Source organism: Halichoerus grypus, chromosome 2 (genome assembly GCF_964656455.1).
Source record: "Halichoerus grypus chromosome 2, mHalGry1.hap1.1, whole genome shotgun sequence".
Lineage (NCBI taxonomy): Eukaryota > Metazoa > Chordata > Mammalia > Carnivora > Phocidae > Halichoerus > Halichoerus grypus.
Window position 1 is genome coordinate 169,793,238 of NC_135713.1, and position 22,347 is coordinate 169,815,584.

General features: G+C 39.7%; 1 protein-coding gene across 3 annotated transcripts in view; it reads right to left on the reverse strand.

Moving 5' to 3' along the window:
* The window catches only part of MYO1D (myosin ID), a 364,381-nt gene that overhangs the window by 112,775 nt on the left and 229,259 nt on the right, over positions 1 to 22,347 (reverse strand). For all 3 annotated transcript variants that reach the window (XM_078063487.1, XM_078063490.1, XM_078063488.1), the window contains one exon: positions 15,402 to 15,515. In XM_078063487.1, coding sequence (XP_077919613.1) covers positions 15,402 to 15,515 — 114 coding nt within the window. The remainder of the gene's footprint in view (positions 1 to 15,401; positions 15,516 to 22,347) is intronic.

Sequence of the window (22,347 nt, forward strand, 5' to 3'; positions counted from 1 at the left end):
TGCGGGGTCCCCAGGGCCTACAAGTCACTTATCCTTAAAAGGTTAAGATGAAATATTTTAGAAAACAATTATTATTGTGAGAAAGATGTAAATAAACAAGGGAAATGGGAGAGAGAAAGCAAGAGAGCATTCTAGGCAACTAAGCCAGAAGATGCCTCGTCACATGGCTCACTTTGGCTTTGGTGTCTACAAAATCCATAGTAAAACCCTGCAAAATATGAGAATTGGTCTTATCATTTATAAAATGATAATTAACTCCTTGCATGGGATTCTTATAAAGATGGAGATAGAACAGATTTAAATCACTTAATAAATGCATGGCATCGGGTACGTGACAAATGCTAGTTGTGCAATTTCTTTCCTCCTCTTCTTCTCGAGAGAGAGCAGGAGCTGGGGGAGGGGCAGAAGGAGAGAGAGAAGCAGACACCCCACTGAGCAAGGAGCCCGATGCGGGGCTCTCTCCATCCCAGGACCCGGGATCATGACCCAAGCCAAAAGCAGACACTTAACCGACTAAGCCACCCAGGCGCCCCTTCTTTCCTCTTCTCAAAATAGGATTTTAGTTGCAAGTGTTGTTTGTCACAAAAAGGAGGTGGTGGTAGCAGTTCACCATCAGGGCTTTGAGTCCAAGGTCTCCAAGGGTATGGGGTAACAGAGGAGCGTGTGAAGCCGGCTCCATTCCCTGTGAGCTTTGTGACCTTGGGTGGGTTACTTGCCCTTCCTGAGGGGTGGTCTCCTCCTGAGAGAAAGGTACCATGGTCAGCTGAGCCTCACAGCTGCCACCGGCCTGTGCCGGAGGGGCTGGTTCACTGCTCTGCCTCCCTCACGGGCCCACAAGGCTTTGTGGGCAAACTGTGAGATGTGCTGCTGCATTGCTGGTGCCTGGAAAACGCAGAGCACGTAGTAGGTGCTCAAAAACGTTTAGTGCATCCGAGAGCTCTGATAAGACACTTACATAAAAGGAAGCCTATTGCTGCTTCAGCTTAGTGACATCTATTTCTGCAAATGCAGAGATCTTTTTCTGTATATGCCTCCACTTAGGGCTTGGCTTTAAAAGGATCTTGTTCCTGGCAATCTGACCTCTGGATAAATATGGTGGTGCTGTACTAATTTTCTTATACTTCAGTGGTTTAAAGGCTTTGTGTTTCCTTAACAAGATAGCTCTTTAAAGGAGTCATAAATTGGTTCTAATGATTGTTGCTTTCAGATACTGATTTCGTGCATCTTTTACATTTGTAATTGGATTTCCAAGTATAGTACTGACGAAAATGGACTCTACCTTGTGCCCCAGCTCACTGACTTTTGACATTATAAATCAGTTTGCTTAGTAGTTTAACGTAAGTGGTGGTCTCTAACTGATGTGACAGAAGGCATTTACTTCTAAACGCATGTCAGGAAAGCAATCAGTTGGGTAGCTCTGAAATTCTGACTTCTTCCTCTCTTATTGAAACAGAAAATTAGAGAACATGGCTAAATGTCACATTTCTTAGAAGTATTTTCAAGCCACGTGGCTCATTCGAATCCAATAATAAAATCGTTGAGTGCTAAAAAAAAATCATAAGGAGAGTGGAAAGATTGTTTCATTGCCTAAACCAGCAGAGCAAGAAAGGATTCTTGAAAAATTAAACTGAAACCTTAATATCTGTATCTTTTAAAAATTCTTCTTTAACAGAGACATCACTGTTTTCTAAGAACGGAGGTTTCCAAATATCTAATATTACTAAGCAACTCTCTTTGTTGTAACAAGCAAAAATGTAAATGTTTGCACAAGATGTTTGAAATAATACAGATTCCGGGACCTGCTGAGAATTAATTAGGAAGGTAAATTTATTACCTACATAAATAAATAAACCTGAGTGCCACTCCATGTCTGACATTAAGGGGTTATATACTTTCCATTAAAGAAGACTAATAAATACAGCTTAGAGGCTTGAGGGAGGGGAGCAGGCTGGCGCACACCAGCTCAGGCGGTGCCAGACGTCAGCTGACCACCTTCATTGAGATTACCATGGAAACACCTTCTCCTGGGACACTGCCAGGAGGGGAGGGTGCTTTAGAAACAGTGATGAGGAGCAGAGCCCACAGCGATGGATTTCAGCAGGGCTCACCCCTGTACACATTACAAGGACAATCCATCTTCCAAATGAAATGATAGCTTTCTAGTGAGTCAAGACCAGACAGAGTAATAAAGCATGAAGCCTGGCATAATTACAACCCATTTACCTCTACAAAACATTCACATCACTTCAGATCATTGTCTCTTTTCTCGCCCTTGCTTGCTTGTATTCTGCACAGAACGAAAGGAGGTATTTGTGTAATTAATTGGCTACTTCCTTGGCCATCAAGCCCACACCAATAAAAAGGGACTATATCAAACAGCATTAGTGGACAGATTCAAACATTCTTCAAACCAACCCACCGGGCAAAACTAACAAAATTCACCAACAAAAGGGTAAGAGGCATTCCAGCCTAGGTCGGGTTAAATATTTCAGTTTATACAGTCTCACTTGAAACCAGTGAACAGATTTTATGTTTACGCAGATTAAACTCGATCTTGGCAACCAGCTCCCTGAGTGCTGGCTGTGGTGAGCCCATGTCCCTATGAACTCACACGGCACAAGCTCATTGATTGAGGCGACTTGCCTCAGCCATGGGGTGCAATCTTTTCCAGCCAATTATAGTGATCTCTAGGATGATTCTCAGAGTTAAAGAGGTTGTGATCAAAGTTCTGTATACAATATTACTAATTAGGTAGGTTACTTCTTGACTGTTCTCCATATCAAGCCTAGCAACCCTGAGTCTCCCAGCTTTGCAAAACATTCAAATTCTGACCCTGCTATCCCCTGTAAAAAATTTTAACCTTTCTTGACATTGGAAATGCTTTAATTCAATATCACAACTTAAAAATACAGGGTAGACAGGGACTCAAGGGGGATGATGCTAATCTGACAGTAACACAGAATCCAGCTGGCTAAAACGCTATCCCAACTCTGTACTATTTGTACAAAGAAAGCCACTCTGTGGCTAAGAAAGGAGTCACCTGCAACTTGAATGTCTCATTCTCAGACTGCTGTTTATAATTACCTGACCATGCCATTTGTGAGAACAGTGTTTATTGAAACTCATCTCAAAACCTGTCATGATTTCCTATTTTTATATTTCCTACAAAGAGTGACTGAAATCATTGCTAAATGATAAACCAGCTGAATAATTTTTGCTAATGGAAGGAAAAAAGTTGCCAAATTTATATTTTAATTATATTTTGTTTAGGTTTGCATGAGGATCAGTCTTTGTCTCTTGAACACAAACCAATTAATGACAGAGAGCTGGGAAGTGATTCCTGTAGAGATTAGCTGGGACCCCAGAGTGTGCTGAGCTATGTAGTTTAGGGTAACAGAAGAATACTTGATACTGCTACATGCCTGTCAGAATGGCTAGAATTGAAACAAACTGATAGTAGACAGTGAAAATTGGTGAAGATGAACTCTTATTCACTGCTGGTAGGAATGCAAAATGGTACAGCTACTTTGAGAGACAATTTGGCAGTTCATATAAAGCCAAACTTGATGTAGCAATTGCATGGGTAGGTATTTACCCAGATGATTTGAAAACTGAATAAATACAAAAACCTGCATGTGACTGTTTAGCAGCTTTATTCATAATGGCCTCAAACTGGAAGCAACCAAGATGTCCTTCAATAGGCAGATGGATAAACAAACTATGGCACATTCACACACTGGAATATTATTCAGCGATAAAAAGAAATGAGCCACGGAAAGACATGCAAGAACCTCAGATACCTATTGCTAAGTTAAAGAAGCCAATCTGAAAAGGTTACAAAGTATATGATTCCAATTATGTGATATTCTAGAAAAGGCACAATTACAGAAACAGTAAAATGATCAGTGGTTGCCAGGGTTTGGGGGAGAGAGCTAACAGTTGTAGAAATAAATAAGAAATATCAAGCTTTCCCTCCCTGGCTGCCTGAGGACTGACTGCCATTATGCACAACACAGTAACTATCTGAACCAGGAAGTTCATGACCAACTGACGACTTTAGCAGAAACACCCTCCACCCCAGAAGGGCAACGTAGTACCTAAGACAGAAATTTGGGAAAAACTGGCCAAAACATACAAGACCACACCAGATGTCATCTTTGTATTTGGATTCAGAATGCATTTTGGTGGTGGCAAGCCAATTGGCTTTGGCACGATTTATAATTCCTTGGATTACAGAAGGAAAATGAACCCAAACATAGACTTGCAAGACATCGCCTACATGAGAAGAAAAAGACCTCAAGAAAATAGCAAAAAGAACAAGAGAACAGAATGAAGGTGGTCAGGGGGACGACTGCAAGGGCCAATGCTGGCGCTGGCACAAAGACGTAAAAATTCTGTGGTGACTCTGGGGACCTGCAGGGACTATGTAGACTGTAGACTTTTCGAGAGAGGATTAAGCTGTAAAAACTTAAAAAAAAAAAATCAAGAAGAAAGTATTGGAAGAATTTGGTTATGCAAATAGACTGGGAAAAGAAACTGAAAATAACAGGTATTGATAGAATGATGGGCAACATATCAATATGTAATTATTTGATGGTGATATTTATCTTTATTTTTATGCTAATATCTAGTTGTTCACAGGAAAAACACAGGGTATCTATTCTAAAAGTGGTCAGAAATTTAGACCACAGTGGGGAAAACATAATAGTAGCTTGGCTACAATGAAACATCCAAAGATGATCCACAAGGCAGAGTTGGCTGTACTTATGCCACTTTTGTTGAGATGCAAGGTATCATCTCAAGAATGTGGAAGCGTACTGTGCAAATAAAATTAACACCTCCTGATTTAACTGCTGGTTAATAGGAAATACAGGCACTAGGAGAATAAATTAAATGAACCATGAGGAAATAGACAAATCCAGATGAGACCAGTTCTGGACTCTAGAAAGTCAATGTCATGCATACCATGTGTTGGTGGGAATGTGGAGAAACCAGAAATCCCATGTGCTGGAGAGAATGTAAAATGGAGCAGCCATTTTGGAAAAGTTTGGTAGTTTCTTACAAAGTTAAACAAATGCCATATGATGGAATAATTCCCCTCCTAGATAGCCACCCAAGAGAAATAAAAGCATATACCCATATAAAGACTTACATGCAGATGCACCTAGCAGCCAAATGTCCATCCACTGGTGCATGGAGAAATGAAATACGGTCTATCCATGCAATGGAGTATGACTCAGCAGTGAGATGAACAAACCAATGACATAAGGCACAACCTAGATGAACCTCAAAAACATACTGAGTGAAGGAAGTCACACACAAAACAATACGTGCTGCATGATTCCGTGTATATCAAGTTTCTAGAAAAGGTAAAAGGATAGGCTGAAGTTGGGAGTGAGGATTTACTGCAAATGGGCACAAGAGAACTCTCTGAGGTGATGGAAATGTTCTAAAACTGGATTGTGTGATGTTTGCACAACTGCATAAATTTACTCAAAGTAACTGAATGGTACCTTACAATGGGTGAATTTTACGGTAAGTAAACGTATTAGCTTGCTAGGGCAGCCATACAGAGCCACACAGAACGGATGGCTTAAACAAGTTCTGGAGGCTAGAAGTCCAAGATCAAGGTGTGGAAGGGTGCAGGTCTTCTGAGGCCTCTCTCCTTGACCTGGGGATGGCTGTCTTCTCTCTCCATCCTCACGTGGTCTTGCCTCTTCTTATAATGACACCAGTCATACCAGATTAGGGCCTACCCTAATACCTCATTGTAACCTAATTACTTCTTTGAAGACCCTTTCTCCAAATACAGCCACATTCTGAGGTTCTGGGGGTTAGGACTTCAACCAATGAATTTTGGGGGAGCAACAATTCAGCCATTATAGCAAATAATAATTTAATAATGCTGTTTTAAAAAGTCAACATCATGAAAAAAATGATGTGTGTGTGGAGGTACAGTTCTGGACTAAAAGAGATGTAACTCTAAAATATGAACCTAGGTAGTATTTTTAAAAATAAGTATAAGACATTCTTTGAACAACTGAAGATATTTGAATATGTCCTGGATATCAGATGACATTATGGAAATGTTATTTTCTTAGATATGAAGATAGTATTGTGGTTATGAAGAAGAAAGTCCTTATTCTTAGGAGAATGCATATAGGATTACCTTAGTGGCAAAGCATCATCAAAGAGAGATAAAACAAATATAGCAAAAAATAAACACTCATTGAATCTAGGTGGAGGGCATTAGGGTATTCCCTGTACTATTCTTTCAACTTCTCTATATATTTGAAAAATTTTATAATGCAAAGTCAGAGGGATGGGATTAGCATTGAACTCTGAGGAGACAGGAAGTTCTCAAGACAAGAAAGACCCTCTACTGAAGATTTCCTTTACTCCTTTTCTTCCTTGCTAATTGAAGTAGAAAATGTATCCTTCTAAAGCACATACCCAGTTATAGTTTTCTCTAAGTGAGAAATGGTTAGTGTTTCTACTGTTTCTGCTACGTAAAATCTAGAAGAAAACACTAATATAGATTTTAGAATTTTTAAAGTTTGACATGGAAGAGGCCAAGACACATGGGTATAGCTCATTTAAAATAACAAATGACAAGTAAAGATCTTTTTTTTTTTTTTAAGATTGTATTTATTTATTTGAGAGAGAGAGAGTGAGAGAGCACAAGCAGGGGGAGTGGCAGAGGGAGACGGAGAAGCAGGCTCCCTGTCGAGCAGGGAACCTGATGTGGGGCTCGACCCCAGGACCCTGGGATCATGACCTGAGCCAAAGGCAGATGCTTAAATAACTGAGCGACCCAGGCACCCCAAGATCTTTTTAAAACAGTATTAGCAAACAGGTGACCTGTGGGCCTAGAGATGTGTTTTATTTGGCTTGCATGGCATTTAATCAGGAGACTTACATAAAATACAGCCTTCAACTTTTTCTAGGTGAATCCAAAGACTTGGCATACTGGACTCAGGCATGGCCACATGGACCATAGTGGAGTGGTGACTGCCCCATGACAGGTATGGGCTTCATTCACTTCTGAACCTATTAGACCCCCAAAGGAATCTGACAGTTTGACAAAGAAAATGAATAAATGTTAAGTTGTTGCTTCTGATGAGATCTGCTTTACCACCATGCTCAGCTCTCTCTCCATTCATATGGATGTAGCTAGTGAGAACAATACGTTGGGAGGAAGGTGAAATTGAAGGGAAAGGATCTGGATACGAATGAGTGGTGCTAGGCCAGTTTATCCACATGAGGAAACATGAATGAAGGGCTATAGCCTCACATACACACGAAAATCAATTCTAAGTGGACTGTGGATATCAGTGTGAAAGGTAAAGTAATGAAGTGTACAGAATATACCAGAAAAGAATACCTTCATGACCTTGGGATAGGGAATGATTTCCTAAACAAAAACAAAACTGCATCAACCTCAAAGGAAAAAAGTGGTAAGTTGAGCTACATTAACATAAACCATTTTGTTCCAAGACACCATTCAAAGAATGAAAAGTCAAGTCACAGAGTCAGAGAAAATATCTGCAACACCTTTAACTGCACTTATGCAGAATATAGAAAGAACTAGAAATCAATTTTTAAAAGACAACTGAATAGAAAAATGGGCAAGAGATTTGAACAGGCATTTCACAAAAGGCATCTAAATGACCCCACACAAAGAGGTGCTAGACCTTCTTAGTAATAAGGCAATGCAAATAAAAAACACAATCCATATCTATCAACAAATGAATGGATAAAGATGTGGCATATATACATAATGGAATATTATTCAGCCACGAGGAAGAAGGAAATCCTGCCATTTGCAACAACTAGGATGGACCTTGAGGGCATCATACCCAATGGAAAAAAAAAAAAAAAAACAGACAAAGAAATACTATATGATCTCACCTACATGTGGAATCTAAAACAGCCGAACTCAGGAACAGAGAATGGAGTGGTGGTTACCAGAGGCTGGAGAGTAGGGGAAATGGGAGATGTTGGACAAAGGGCACAAACTTCCAGTTATAAGATGAATAAGTTCTAGGAAACTACTGTACAGCAATGGTGATGATACCTAATAATACTGTATTACATACTTGAAAGTTGCCAAGTGAGTAGACTTTAAATACTCTCGCCATGAAACAGAAATGGTAATTCTGTGGTGTGATGGAGCTATTGGCTAATGCTATGGTGGTGATCATTTTGCAATATGTATCAAATCCACCCGTTGTATACTTTACACGTAAACAATGTAATATATCATTTATACCTCAAGAAGGCTGGGAAAAGCCCCTACAATGTGTAACTACCACATACCTACCAAAATAGCGACCATTTAAAAGACCATCTGTAGCTGGTATTGGGGAGGACATGGGAGCACCTGGAACTGTCAGATGTTGTTGGTGGAGGTGTAAGTCAGTGCAACTGCCTTGGAAACCTGGAATTATCTACGACAGTGTCCCTTCTGGGTATCTGTCCAGCGTAAATGTATGCACGTAAACACTAAAAGATGTGCATAAGAATAAAAAAAAAATCTCAAACATCCATCAATGCATGAATGGATACACAAATTGTGGTATATTTTCACAAGGAAATACTACAGAACAGTGAAAATGAGCAAGCTAGGGTTAGATGAAATAACATGGAGAAATCTCACAAATATATAACGCTGAAAGAAGCCACACAAACAGGGATAATAGAGTTTTACTTCATTTGAATGAAGTTCGAAATGAGCGAAATTATGTCTTTGAGAAGGAAGGAAGAGATAGTGACTTGGAGGGAACACGAAGGGTGTCATGAGATCATGGCCTATGGCCTGTATCTTGACTTTGGTGACGGTTACATGGGTGAATTCACTTTGTGATCATTCATCAAGTTCTACCCTTAAGATTTGTGTACTTTTCTGCATGTAGGGTACACGTTACTAAAAAAGTTAAAATACTTGCCCAGATGTGAACAGCTGGTAGGGGATACACCACATGCCAATAAGATAACCCAAGGGTCTGCTAATCCAGTGATCTCAGATTTACTTAAATTATCCCAAGCCTCATGAAAAAGTTTGAAAATCTCTGTTCTCATGGGATACTGTCACCAAAAATGGAATAAAACAGCAAAGATATATTAAGTTCCAGTTCAGACACTCATTTTCAAAGAGAAACAGGACTGGGACTGTTTTGTGTTTTGACACAGGGTATTAATAATATTGTTCTGACCTGTTAGAAATATGGTAAGAGTGAATAATGGGGCAATGGCAGAGAAGATTTCTAAGTCATAAAGTGAAAAATGGTTATCCTTGTTTTTTCTTTTTGATTTTAATTTTAGTTCTCTCTTTAAATGTTGTTTTTAATTCTTTTTTTAAACTGAGGGTTCTAGAGGGGAGGGGAGTGGGGGAATGGGTTAGCCTGGTGATGGGTATTAAAGAGGGCACGTACTGAACGGAGCACTGGGTGTTATATGCAAACAATGAATCATGGATCACTACATCAAAAACTAATGATGTAATGTATGGTGATTAACATAATAAAAAAAGAAAAAAAAGAAAAGCAAAAAAAAAGAGATTTATTTATTTTAAAGAGAGAGAGCGTGTGCCCACACATGAGAGCAAGTGAGGGGATGGGCAGGGGAAGGGAGTGGGACAAGCAGACTCCACACTGAGCGTGGGGCCCTATGCGGGGGCTTGATCTCACGACCCTGAGGGTCATGACCTGAGTCAAATCAAGAGTTGGATGCTCAACCAACTGAGCCACCCAGGCGCCCCCCTAAATGCTGTTTTAAATTCTGCAACATGTTTTGTTTTTAAGTTGACAGAAACTGATCAGAAACAATACAACAGATAGAGATCTGATGAATTCTTATCTTTAAAAAATAATTTAGGGATACTGCCAGTGCAGTAGAATGTTGACTGCAGGGTAACAGCTTCCTGAGGTGTTGGAGACGTTAAAATATATATGAAACAGATTGTCTCACGAGCAGTCGATGAACTTAAAGTCTGTGGACTTCCCTCTGTCCTACAGAAAACACATACACACGTATCATACATTACCACACACATGATAATTTGAAAATATACCACTCAACCACACGGCTTAAAGAGGAACTCACGATGGAAATGACAAAATAATTAGAATTGAACAACAAGGACAGTACCGCATATTCTAACATGTGAACGTCAGCTCAAGCCATTTCTAAACACAAATTTATGGTCTTTGATGCATTTTTAAAAAAAATTTTTTTTATTGTTATGTTAATCCCCATACATTACATCATTAGTTTTCGATATAGCGTTCCATGATTCATTGTTTGTGCATAACACCCAGTGCTCCATGCAGAACGTGCCCTCCTCAATACCCATCACCAGGCTAACCCATCCTCCCAACTCCCCTCCCCTCTAGAACCCTCAGTTTGTTTTTCAGAGTCCATTGTCTCTCATGGTTCTTCTCCCCCTCCGATTTCCCCCCCTTCATTCTTCCCCTGCTGCTACATTCTTCTTCTTCTTTTTTTCTTTCTTAACATATATTGCATTATTTGTTTCAGAGGTACAGATCTGAGATTCAACAGTCTTGCACAATTCACAGCGCTTACCAGAACACATACCCTCCCCAGTGTCCATCACCCAGTCACCCCATCCCTCCCACCCCACCCCCCTCTTTGATGCATTTTTAAAAAGTAAAATTTTAAAATGAGAGCAGCTAATCCCTCAGTTCAAAAAGATAGAAAAAGAATGAACAGAGTAAATCTAGAGACTGGAGAAGGAAAAACAAGAGCAGAGGTCAATGAAAAGGTAATGAAATCAATACAATAGGTTTCTAGCAAAATTGACCTTGGAAAAAATGAGAAGCAGCACATCTGATCAATATGAGGAACACAGAGGGTCTGTAACAGAGGTAGAGTTTAGAGCTTTCCACCCTGGGCCATCCCCAAGGTTACTGGCTTCCCTGAAATCAGGTGCCCACCCTGGTTTAGTTAGTGGCTTCTTCTCCCCCGAGGAACAGCGAGGGCTGCCTCTCCGAGCGCAAGGGAGCGGGACGTACTCTTCTTTAGATGGAGGAGAGAGCAAATGTGACTGTATGTGTTCCACACACTGTACAGTAATGGTTCGCGTGTCATCATGTGTCCAAATCTCCCCGGGGCTTCAGTGATCACCTGCCTCGTTTACTCCACCTTTCTCTTTGGCTTACCCTCCCTCCTCTATCCTCCTTCACAGATAGCTTTCTTCCTCCCCCCTTTTTTAGATTTTATTTTTAAAAAGATTTTACTCACTTGAGGAGAGAGTGCAGTGAGAGGGCATGAGTGGGGACGGGTAGGGGCAGAGGCAGAGGGAGAAGCAGACTCCCTGCCGAGCAGGGAGCCCGATGTGGGGCTCGATCCCAGAACCCTGGGATCATGACCTGAGCCGAAGGCAGACGCTCAACCGACTGAGCCACCCAGGCGCCCCTTTCCTCCCCCTTTACTGAGTATATATAACACGCATTCAGTAGAGTACATAAATCTCAAGGAGGCTGCCTGATGAATTTGAACATATGTATACACAAGTGTAACTACTACCAGCTCAAGCTACGGAGCTGGTCATTTCCAGCTCCCAGAAGGTTCTTTCTTTCCTCCCTGCTCATGTCTCTGTGTCTTAGCTGTTCCTTGTGCCCCAAATACTTTTCCTCCAAGTAAACATACGGCTCATTCCTTAGGTCCTTCAAGTCTCTGCTTAAATGTCAACTTTTCAGTGAGGCCTGATCACCCTATGTGAAATTACAACAACTCTCACATCCTCTATCTTCCTTCCTTATTCTATTTCTTCCCTTATCCCCTCCTAATGGATTATATGATGTGCATGTGTGCATATACACGCATGCATACATACACATATATACACACATATATACATAAACGTAGAGTCCGCTGCTCCCCACTGAAGTTCCATAAGGGCAGAAATTTTGACTATTTTAATGCTTCTGTGCCACAATACCTATATGTCTGGCACATAATAAGTTCTCAGTAATCACTTATTGAATGAAGAGTTTAGTCACTGAGACTGTAAAGGTTGTAACGAGACAATCTGGTTATAGCTGGCTAAAACCCCAAATGAAGGTAATTCCTGCACTGCTGTTCTAACTCAGGTGTAACTCCCCATTATGCAAGTCTCCTGAAGTCTCTGTTCATCACACCTCTCCTGATGACCCACCCCAGGGTGATCTGTGACCAAGGTCCAAAGATGACTTGGGCCTAAGGACAGTAGTCAAAGATTGTAGTGGTGAGATCAATCATGCCCTAAATGAACTGTAGTAATTATCCATGCTATACTAGGAAAAGTCAGGGAAGAGGGTACACAGATGAACAAGTGCTTGAGAAGGAACTGCGGTACCAACGTGGGTCATGCAGAATTGGTTGCTATGGTGAGGACTCTGCTGGAGACTGTGTTGGATACGTTACTGCAGGATGACACTCCAGTGGTTTCCTGGGTTGGCCCATGTAGACCCCAGCCTCGCGCTAGCCTGTGCTGTCTGGCAAGGATGCTGTTAGGAAGAAGACACCCAGAGAGAAGTAGAGCCCCAGGAAACGGCAGGAATGCAGACTCTCTAAGCACTCATTGCTGTGGGGGCTCCAGGATAACAGGGTCCCGGAGAGCGGCCTTAAATGCTGAATGGTAGCCTTTCCTGGGTCTTTGTGAGATTCTTCTCCCTTACTACCATGTGTATCCTCGTTAAAAACAAAACATTACTCAAGAGAGTGTATGGTCACAATCTGTTCCTTGGAGCCAGAAAAGCTTAAGTGAGACAGGAAAGGAGCCTGTGCAGAAGGAGGAGTGTGGGACCCTCAGCTGTCTGCTCTTACTGACTACTCTTACTTCTGGAAACTTTCCAACTTGCTTCTGAAACACAATGTTCCTATAGTTCTTTTCTTTCCTAGAATAATTCATAACCTATGGAACTGAAGGGAAGCCACAGCTCATTCAGCACATGAAAGAGAGGAGCAAATGGAGGCCCATTCAGAGATTTCCTTCTTACTCCATTTCCTTCAGCGATTCTTTCCTCACCATTTAACAGGGAATGTTCTTGAATCATCTGCCCCCTTTCTCTCTCTAGACTCATAATTTCAGCCTCCAATTATACGTGGATCCGCTTTTAAATTTTTATCTTAAGTGCTGAATTCTTTCCCCCCTGTATTAGACTTCCAATTTATCTGTGGATTGTATACTTCCAAGTTTCACTGGTGCCTGAAAAAACTCAACATGGTTAAAACCAACATCATCTCCTTTCTCCTCTCCCACTTTCTGCATTACTCTTATTAGCATTATCATTTTTTTTTAAAGTTCCTTGTCTTAAACTGTTTTTTAATTTCAAAATAGTCTGATCATGCAAACAGTATAAAGAATAAAATAACAAAGATTCATGTTTTCATTATCAATACTTAATATTTTGCCATATTTGTTTCAGACTCAAAAACCATTTTACAGATATGGTTGGAAGTCCCCTATCCCATTCAACCTGGTCCCTCCTAAGAGGCAGCCACTCCTCCAAGGTTGGTTCCTGTCAAAAGCAGACCCCGAGATAAAGGCTGATAAACACACAGAAGTGATTTGGGAGGTGCAGGGACGCTGGCAAGGTGTGGGGAGGTGGTACGGGGATGGGAAGACGGCCAATGGGGCCCAGTGTTAAATCAGCTACCACCTGTGGGTAGGCTGCAGGCAAAATGAGTTCTGGCAGCCTAAGGGCAGCCTTTGGACAAGGATGTTGGCTGATGGAAGTTAGGCTGGTGTGCACAGAAATGATAAGGGAATACAGGGGAACATGGGCAGAGTACTGATAGCATCCATGATAGTGTGTACCCATCCTATTGACATTGTTTACCTTTACTGCGATTGTTAAACATCATTAATTTTTATATTAGATGCTATTATTGATACATTAACAACCATGCTACTGATGAAGGGGAACAGTGACTATAAATGCATACCAGTCAACATGAAAAAGGATGGCAGTTTGGGAAAATAACTTCAGTTCAAAGGGTTGTTTAGCTATTTATTGAATTTGTATCAAGTGCTTTGATTGATCTCCCCTTTAATAGAAGGTAAAGAAATAAAACACAGTCCGCAATTTATTTTTTGTTTGGTTCCACACTTCATTTGACTTTGACAAAACCTGATTTTCTCCTGTATCTTCCTTCATCTCCTACTTTAAGATTGCAGTTATTAGGCTTAAACGATGATTGATATGTGAGATTACAAGCATTTGCTATGAAGACCATATACAATCAAGAGTGTCTTAGAATATAATTTTCTTCTTAGCTGCAATCCATTAGCTTTTCTATTGAAAGAGAGAAGGATGCATGTGTGTGTACAGGGCGCAGGGGGTGTGTGTGTAATGGAGACAAATCGCAACCCCATAATCAACCCTGCAGTGATATTCTAAATCATTTAGCAAAGCCAGGAAGAGTTTGCCTTCTTTGTACCTCACAATCAACAGGACTCCTGATTTAACAATACAGAACTACAAACATTATGTTTCCTGTTCCCTTTTGCAGAGACCAAAAGGATTTAAAATAATCTTTAAATGATACTCCTCATAGATTCTACTATTGGACAAATAGACCTCCTTCCTTAGGAACTAGCATACAGAAAAATCACCTGACACTCAAAAAGATCTCCTAGTCAGAAGGATCTTTCTCAAGAATCAGAACAGACAGTCACTTGTAAAGCAGACCACATATAGCAGGAGAAAAATTAAAAAAAAAAAATCATATTGAGATTCAAGGAGATATCCACCAAATTTCATATTTCAAATGAGAAATGATTACAGAACTTGAAAACCCCATGGAGAACAACTGAGTGGGTTTAGATCAGAGGCAAAATATACTGGTGAAAAGAACTTCTGGAAACAGCATAAATTTTACATCTGAAAGAAAGGTAATGTTTTCATGAAGTAATTCTCTACTGTTTTTCTCCTAATTCCACTTCCCTATAAAAACGAACCTCTTGAAAACAAGTGAGAAAATACATTATGTGCCACAACATTTAAGCAGTAAGTAGGATTAAGAATAGAGAAAGGTCATGTAGAATACAGAGTCCTTATGCTTGTTTTTAAAAATGTCTTCATTAATCTATTGGAAACTTTGGATCCTTTTTTTTCTTCTTTTTTTTTTTAAGTACTCTCCATACCCAACGTGTGGCCTGAACTCATGATCCCAAGATCAAGAGTTGCATGCTCTACCGACTGAGCCAGCCAGGTGTGCCTGGATCCTTCTTATAGAAAATAGTACATTTGTACAAAACATAAGATTGGCATAAAATTTCAGGGATTCATGGGCTCCCTAGAGCCCGAAAGGTTGTAGTGATCAGTCTATTGACCCACAGTGGTCCAAGAACACCATGTTAAGACTCCTTTATTCAGAAAGCAGAGAACACTTACATTGTATAGAGGAATAGTCTTCATCACCTTGTACTGTTTAGTGGGATCCATCTTATACAGGTGACGATCGGTGACAAAAATCGCTCGGTCTTCCACCTTACTAAATCGATTCACCTATAAGAAAACAAACCAATAAGCCATCATAGCTCATCAAGAATGAAATCAAATTATCTACCAGGAAATTATCTAATTAGGGGCAGAGGTGGCTAGCTGTGGAGACACATTCTTTAATAGATATATACCATTCTACAGGAGGAACAGAGATCTAAAAGGACTTGCAGTTTCCAGATTTGTAGAATTTTACAATTTAAATTTCACAATTTTATAATTTAACAGGAAAAACAAGAAAAACACGTAAGAATTAAAGGACTAAAAACATTGACCCAGACACTATAAAGAAAATAAAAAGACAACCCAGAGACTAAGGAGCAAATGTCTTGCAAATCACATTTCTGATAAGGGACTTGCATCTCTAAAAGAATAGAGTATGTATTTTACCTAGAATATATAACTCAATAATAAAAAGACAAAAAAACAAATAAAGAATTTGAATAGACATTTCTCCAGAGAAGATATACAAATAGCCAATAAGCACATGAAAAGATGCTTGACATTATTAGCCACCAGGGAAATGTAAGTCAGAACCACAGTGAGATACCACTTCACACTCACCAGAATGACAATAATAAAAAAGACAGATAATAACAAATGTTGGCCAGGATGTGGAGAAATTGGAACCCTCATCACACTAATGGTGGGAATATAAAATGATGCAGTCACTTTGGAAAATAGTCTGGCAGGTCCTCAAGTGGTTAAATACAGAATTACCATATGACCCAGAAATTCCACTCGTAGGTATATACACAAGGAACTGAAGACATATCCACACAAAAACTTGGGCATGAATATGCACAGCAGCATTAATCATGATAGGAACAACCTAAATGTCCATCAACTGATGAACGGATAAATAAAATATGATATATCCACACAGTGGAATATAATTTGTCAAGAAGAAGAAATAAATATTGATACATGCCATAACATGGATGAACCTTAAAAACATGATGCTAAGTCAGTCAGTCCCAAAGGACCACATTGCAAGAGTTCATTTACATGTAATATCCAGAATAAGTAAATCTGTAGTAACAGAAAGTAGGTTATTGGTTGCCTAGGGCTGGGGGAGATGGAAGCTTTGGAAGGATGACAGCTAAGGGGTGGGGGATTTCTTTTTGAAAACTGATTGTGGTAATGGATCTACAACTCTGTGAATACACTAAAAGCCAATGAATTGTATACTTGAAAATGGTGAATGGTATGGTATGTGATTATATCTCAATAAAACTGTAAAAAATGTAAGCTCTATTTGAAACGACTGATTCTGCCCCTCTCCTAATGCAATGGGTAGGTGTATTTCAGACCAAATTCCCTAAAGTATATTGAGTATGTCATTAAATCTACATGTTCAGCGGCGCCTGGGTGGCTCAGTTGGTTAAGTGTCTGCCTTCGGCTCAGGTCATGATCCTGGGATCCTGGAATCGAGTCCCACATTGGGCTCCCTGCTCAGCGGGGAGTCTGCTTCTCCCTCTGCCCCTCTCCCACCTCGTTTGGGCTTGCTCTCTTTCTCTCTCTGGCAAAAATAAATCAATAAAATCTTAAAAAAAACCTACATGTTCAAAAATGGACAGTGCCTTCCTAGTGCCTATGAATTATGGCACGAATTATGGAATTACGGCACGAATGCCTCGTAATTACTACTGTCCAAAACAAGAGTGGGCCACATGGAAAAGCAGTAATATCCCCCTCCCCCATAGAAACGATATGAGCAGAAGCTAGGTGGACCCCTGATGTGGGTGTGGTAGAGGGGGTTCCTGCTTTGAGTACAAAGACTAGAGGTTTCCAAGGTCCCCTGCCGCTCAGATTCTAGGATTCCTTTATCTGACTTTCAAGAGTTTTTCTATCTCCCACTATTCACCTTTTCATTTATTTTATTTTTTTAAAGTTTTTTTTTTTTTTTTAGTAATCTCTACACCCAATGTGGGGCTCGAACTCACAACCCCAAGATTAAGAGTTCCATGCTCTACCGACTAAGCCAACCAGGCACCCCACTATTCTCCTTTTTAAACTTTATTTCTTTAAGGGCTCTGTTCCTGTCTGACAGGTTTCCTCATGTTATGCTCTCTCTTAAATGTTTATGATTTTCCACTCTCCTTTTGACCTCTCTGTATTTAAAGATATTGCTCAAATTCTCATTCCATTATAAAACTGCTAAAATTTCTAAAGTAAAAAAAGATCACTCTTTCCTCTAACCTTCTATTACACAGTTATAGAGTGAATATACAGGATACGTATAGAGTTAAGAATGAAATGAAAAATTAACATCGCAACCAAAGGGCACAGGGTTTCTCTTTTAAAGCATGACAATCAAGAATATGACGAGCTGTTGTCTAAGCACTTTTGCTAACATAAAATGCTGGATCCTCTCCCAAGCGTTTTTTTTGGAAAGAAGGATAGGGCAGGTTTGCTGATGTTTATAAATTCCAAGACAATAAAGTTAAATCTAACCTTATCACCTTCTCATTGTGAAATTTAGTTAGTATCTACACTTCTCTACTAAAAGGGCAAAAGTTTTCATTTAATAATTGTAAAGTTTTAGCAGTTTCAAGGACACTGGTAATTTTTGGACCATGGATACTTGTCATGAATATACTCGATAAAACAGTTGTGTAGAACACTGAATTTTTAAACTTGTAGCTGAAGCTGTGTTTGGCACAGGATGTTGATTCTACTTATGAATCTTGTGATAATCTACTATAACCTCACGAATGTAGATCTAAGTAACTCAGCCACTATAAAAGATTATACAGGTTATCTGAAAACTGGAAGTATATAAAAAAAGCTCTTTCCCTTGTAAAATAGCTACAAATAGGTTACCAAAAGAGTGACAAATTTACTTGAAAATGAAGTAAAAATCTCATATTCAACTGTATAATTTTTTTTTTTTAATGAAGATCAAGAAATAGCAAAACTATTTTATGGTAAAGGCCGTCAGAAGAGTGGTTGCCCTTGGTAGTGGGAGGGCTTGGCTGGGAAGGGGCATGAAGGAGCTTTTCAGGGTGATGGAAATGTTCTATATCTGGATAGGGTTGTGATTTACATGAGTGTACACACTCATCAAAACTCACTGAACTCTATACTTCAGATCCGTGCATCTACTTGTATAAAAATTATACCTCAATACAAGTACATAAACAAAACACCATAACATCTCAAATATCCAGGACAGATTCATATTTACTGCCTTCTTATTTCACAGACAGTAATTCTGTCTTCCAGCCAGATTGGAAGTTCCTTGAGGGTCATTATCATCTGACGGCCTTTTTCTTATACCTCACAGCACCCAGTACAGAAGTGGGCGGCCTATAGCATTTACTCTACCCTTGCTGACCGGTTGGTTTTGAGAGCACTTTTAATCCGACAGGACAATTTCAAGAGGTGCTCTTCCCCACATGAGTCAATCAGTGTTGATGACTGGAAAACATGGAAGCACACTGGAGAGGTTGAATAATGTGTGAAAAAAAATGTCCCAAGTGGCAAATGATAGCACTTTTGCTCAATAGCTTAAGTCCCCATTGCCCAGTGTGGTCTTGGAAAACCTCCATTTCTTCACTGAAGAAAGAGGAAGTGGGGACTCTTGCTTTTTTTTTCTGAGATTGGAAGACTATCAGGAAGCGATCTCTTCAATAAAAAGCTCCCTAACATAGCAGGCACTATAAAAGCACATGGATTGCGGGGCGCCTGGGTGGCTCAGTCGGTTAAGCGTCTGCCTTCAGCTCAGGTCATGATCCCGGGGTCCTGCGATCGAGCCCCATGTCGGGCTCCCTGCTCAGCGGGGAGCCTGCTTCCCGCTCTGTCCCCCTCCCTGCTCGTGCTCTCTCTCTCTCTTCTCAAATAAATAAAATCTAAAAAAATAAAAGCACATGGATTGCTCATCTGGAATTATTTATTCTTCTGGTTGGAATTGTTGAGATTTATTTGTACATTTTCTTTTACCCCATAAAGAGTCTTTTCCATGAGTTAATTTTTCCCTCAGAATCTATATTCCTGGAGGGCAAGCCCTTTGCCAGCAGCCATCACTACAATACTCTGTAGACAGAATGCTGACAGGCCAGAGGAACCGTCCTGAGTGGATCTAGGAGAAACCTTTGTGTCTGTACTTGCAACACCGTATTACTTGGTCATACTACCCTTATGAAACCTTTAGATTTACACTTTCATTGAGAAAAGGGGTCTTTCTATAATCAGACACCTAAAAATGTTATTGAATTTATTTTTTCCTATATTTTTAAATCCAGCACATCGCTCCAATTAATTAGAAAAAAGTCATCCTGGTAAGCGTCTCCTTAAATTAAATAATTTGACAATTTTTTTTTTCAAAATTGCACTGTGCATTTTCAAGTACTATATAATGTATTGATATAATATTATATCAGCTGCTGCTGATATTCAAAGGAATGATATGAAGCTCTTGGTTATAATAAGAATCTGAGACTAGTAGATGGGGTTGAGCTAGGTAAGAAACTAACACATGAAAATAATTTCATATAAAGATAAACATAAAGAAAATAAATCTATATAATGGGATTGGGAGAAAATATACATGTGATTCTGTAGAGTGCTACTTTATGAGAGAGTCAGAGAATGCCCAATTTGCAGGTAAATCTTCCCCTAACAGGGGGAATTAACCACAGGACATTTTATAAATAAGGAATTAATTACAAGCTAATTGGGATGTTTCAATCTTAGATTTGGGTAATATTTAAATCAAAACTGAGCACAAGGGGCGCCTGGGGGGGCTCAGTCATTAAGCATCTGCCTTCGGCTCAGGTCATGATCCCAGGGTCCTGGGATCGAGCCCCGCATCGGGCTCCCTGCTCGGCGGAAAGCCTGCTTCTCCCTCTCCCACTCCCCCTGCTTGTGTTCCCTCTCTCACTGTGTCTCTGTCTGTCAAATAAATAAAATCTTAAAAAAATAATAAATTAAGAAAAAAAAACTGAGCACAAAACAATTTCTGAACAACTATAAAGTCATATTTCTCAGTGACTAGAAGGAAAAGCAAAGCAAAACAACAAAGAGCACTCAAAAACCCCTCCCCTAAGTGAAATAGAAGGTGCGCCTGTGGTAACATATCCCCCATCCCTGCTCCCCAGATCCTATTTTCAAGATGCAAACAAAGAAGTTAGAGACTAATCTGAACACACTGTTACCTCTGGTAGGATATACAGCTAACTAAATTAGGTTTGATAAGATAGGATACAGCAGGGTATACCGCTGTCGGTAGGAGAGCAAACTAAAATTTAGGTTTTCAACTGTCTTCTCCCTTCTGCCTCATAGTTTTAGAAATCCATCAATTTGCCAAACACTGCTTTTGTAACCAAAGCGTATTTTTCAGTCTTCAACTTGATAAAAATGGTATCTGTAATTAAGAGTAAAGTAGAGTCTACGTGGTAAACTAATGACTACTCTTGGTAGTAATTATTTACCTCACATAGCAATGATTTCTGCCATAAAAGGGAAAAGCCCTTGTCAGAAGGCTTCAAACAAGGTGACTGTAGAGCTCCCACTTCAGCTTTTTTCTAAGTTGTTCTGCACAACACCAGCCTCATGTGATGCTTTGTGAAAGAAAGGGTTCCAAGTCAGGTTGGTTGGAGGAACCCTGCAAACCATGGCCTCCCCTAGGATATTTGTAACCCATGAATATATTAAAGGCTTTGAGAATTCTGCACTTAAATAGCATATTTGACTGCTTCACCCAGCATTTCCCACATACGATACAAGGGATCCTTTTTAAAAACACATGAATACATTCAACAGAACACTGGTTTGTGAAACACATGGTGGAGGACACTAATCATTTGTATCCATGTTAGAGTTGGGAGACTAGAGAGCATCTAAAGTGGAACGTGAGTAATAAGTAAAAGTAGTGCTCCTCATCTTTGGCAAAATCACATAAGAAATATAGGTGTGTTGCACAAGAGTATGAGAAAAGAAAAGCGTGTCGCATAATTCCACGAGGTCACACAAGAGTCAAAAACAATAGGCCAGCCATGGTGGTAAAGTGAAGAGTACTTTCCTTTTTGTGATCTATCCATGAGTTAATTTGGAAACCAAAAAGGCAAAAACCTCAAAGCAGCAATTTTATTGAAGGGCTGTTTAGAAATATTACATTCCTTTTTATAGAAAAATGTAATTTCTAATGAGAAGAGGTCATACATCTTTACCTTGTGTTTTAGCAACTCAAATCATCCTTAAAACGGATCAAGTGAGTGGGAAGGCCATCATGTACCAAAGAAAGACCTGTAAGTTGCATAACAGAATCGAAGTGGCAAAGAAAAAATTTTAACATACATACATAAATTTGTAAATTCAAACTTAATTAAAATAATGATGGCATAGGAACATTTTTTTTGTTCTCATAAATTCATAAAGCAATAAAAAAATTGGATCACAGACTCAGTGTTAGATGAGCTCTCATCTTTTTCTTCTATGACCCATGCTAAAATCCTCAACCAAAGAAAACTCTCTATCACCTGGCTCTTGCCCAAATCCTTCTGGTGATCTATTTATAGTTTTAGTCAACACCACAGGGAGTCAGAGATAAAGCTCCCCTGAAGAGTCAGACCAACAGAAAACACATTATGGGTGAGAGTAGCTATTTGCAGAAGTCTCCCACCTTAAAGGACATTTAGAACTGTAGCTAATGGAAAGTGGTTGTTTTAAAAAGAATCAAGGCATACACCATTACCTTGATCCCAAAACCAGACAAAGACCCCATCAAAAAGGAGAATTACAGACCAATATCCTTGATGAACATGGATGCAAAAATTCTCACCAAAATACTAGCCAATAGGATCCAACAGTACTATTCACCACGATCAAGTGGGAT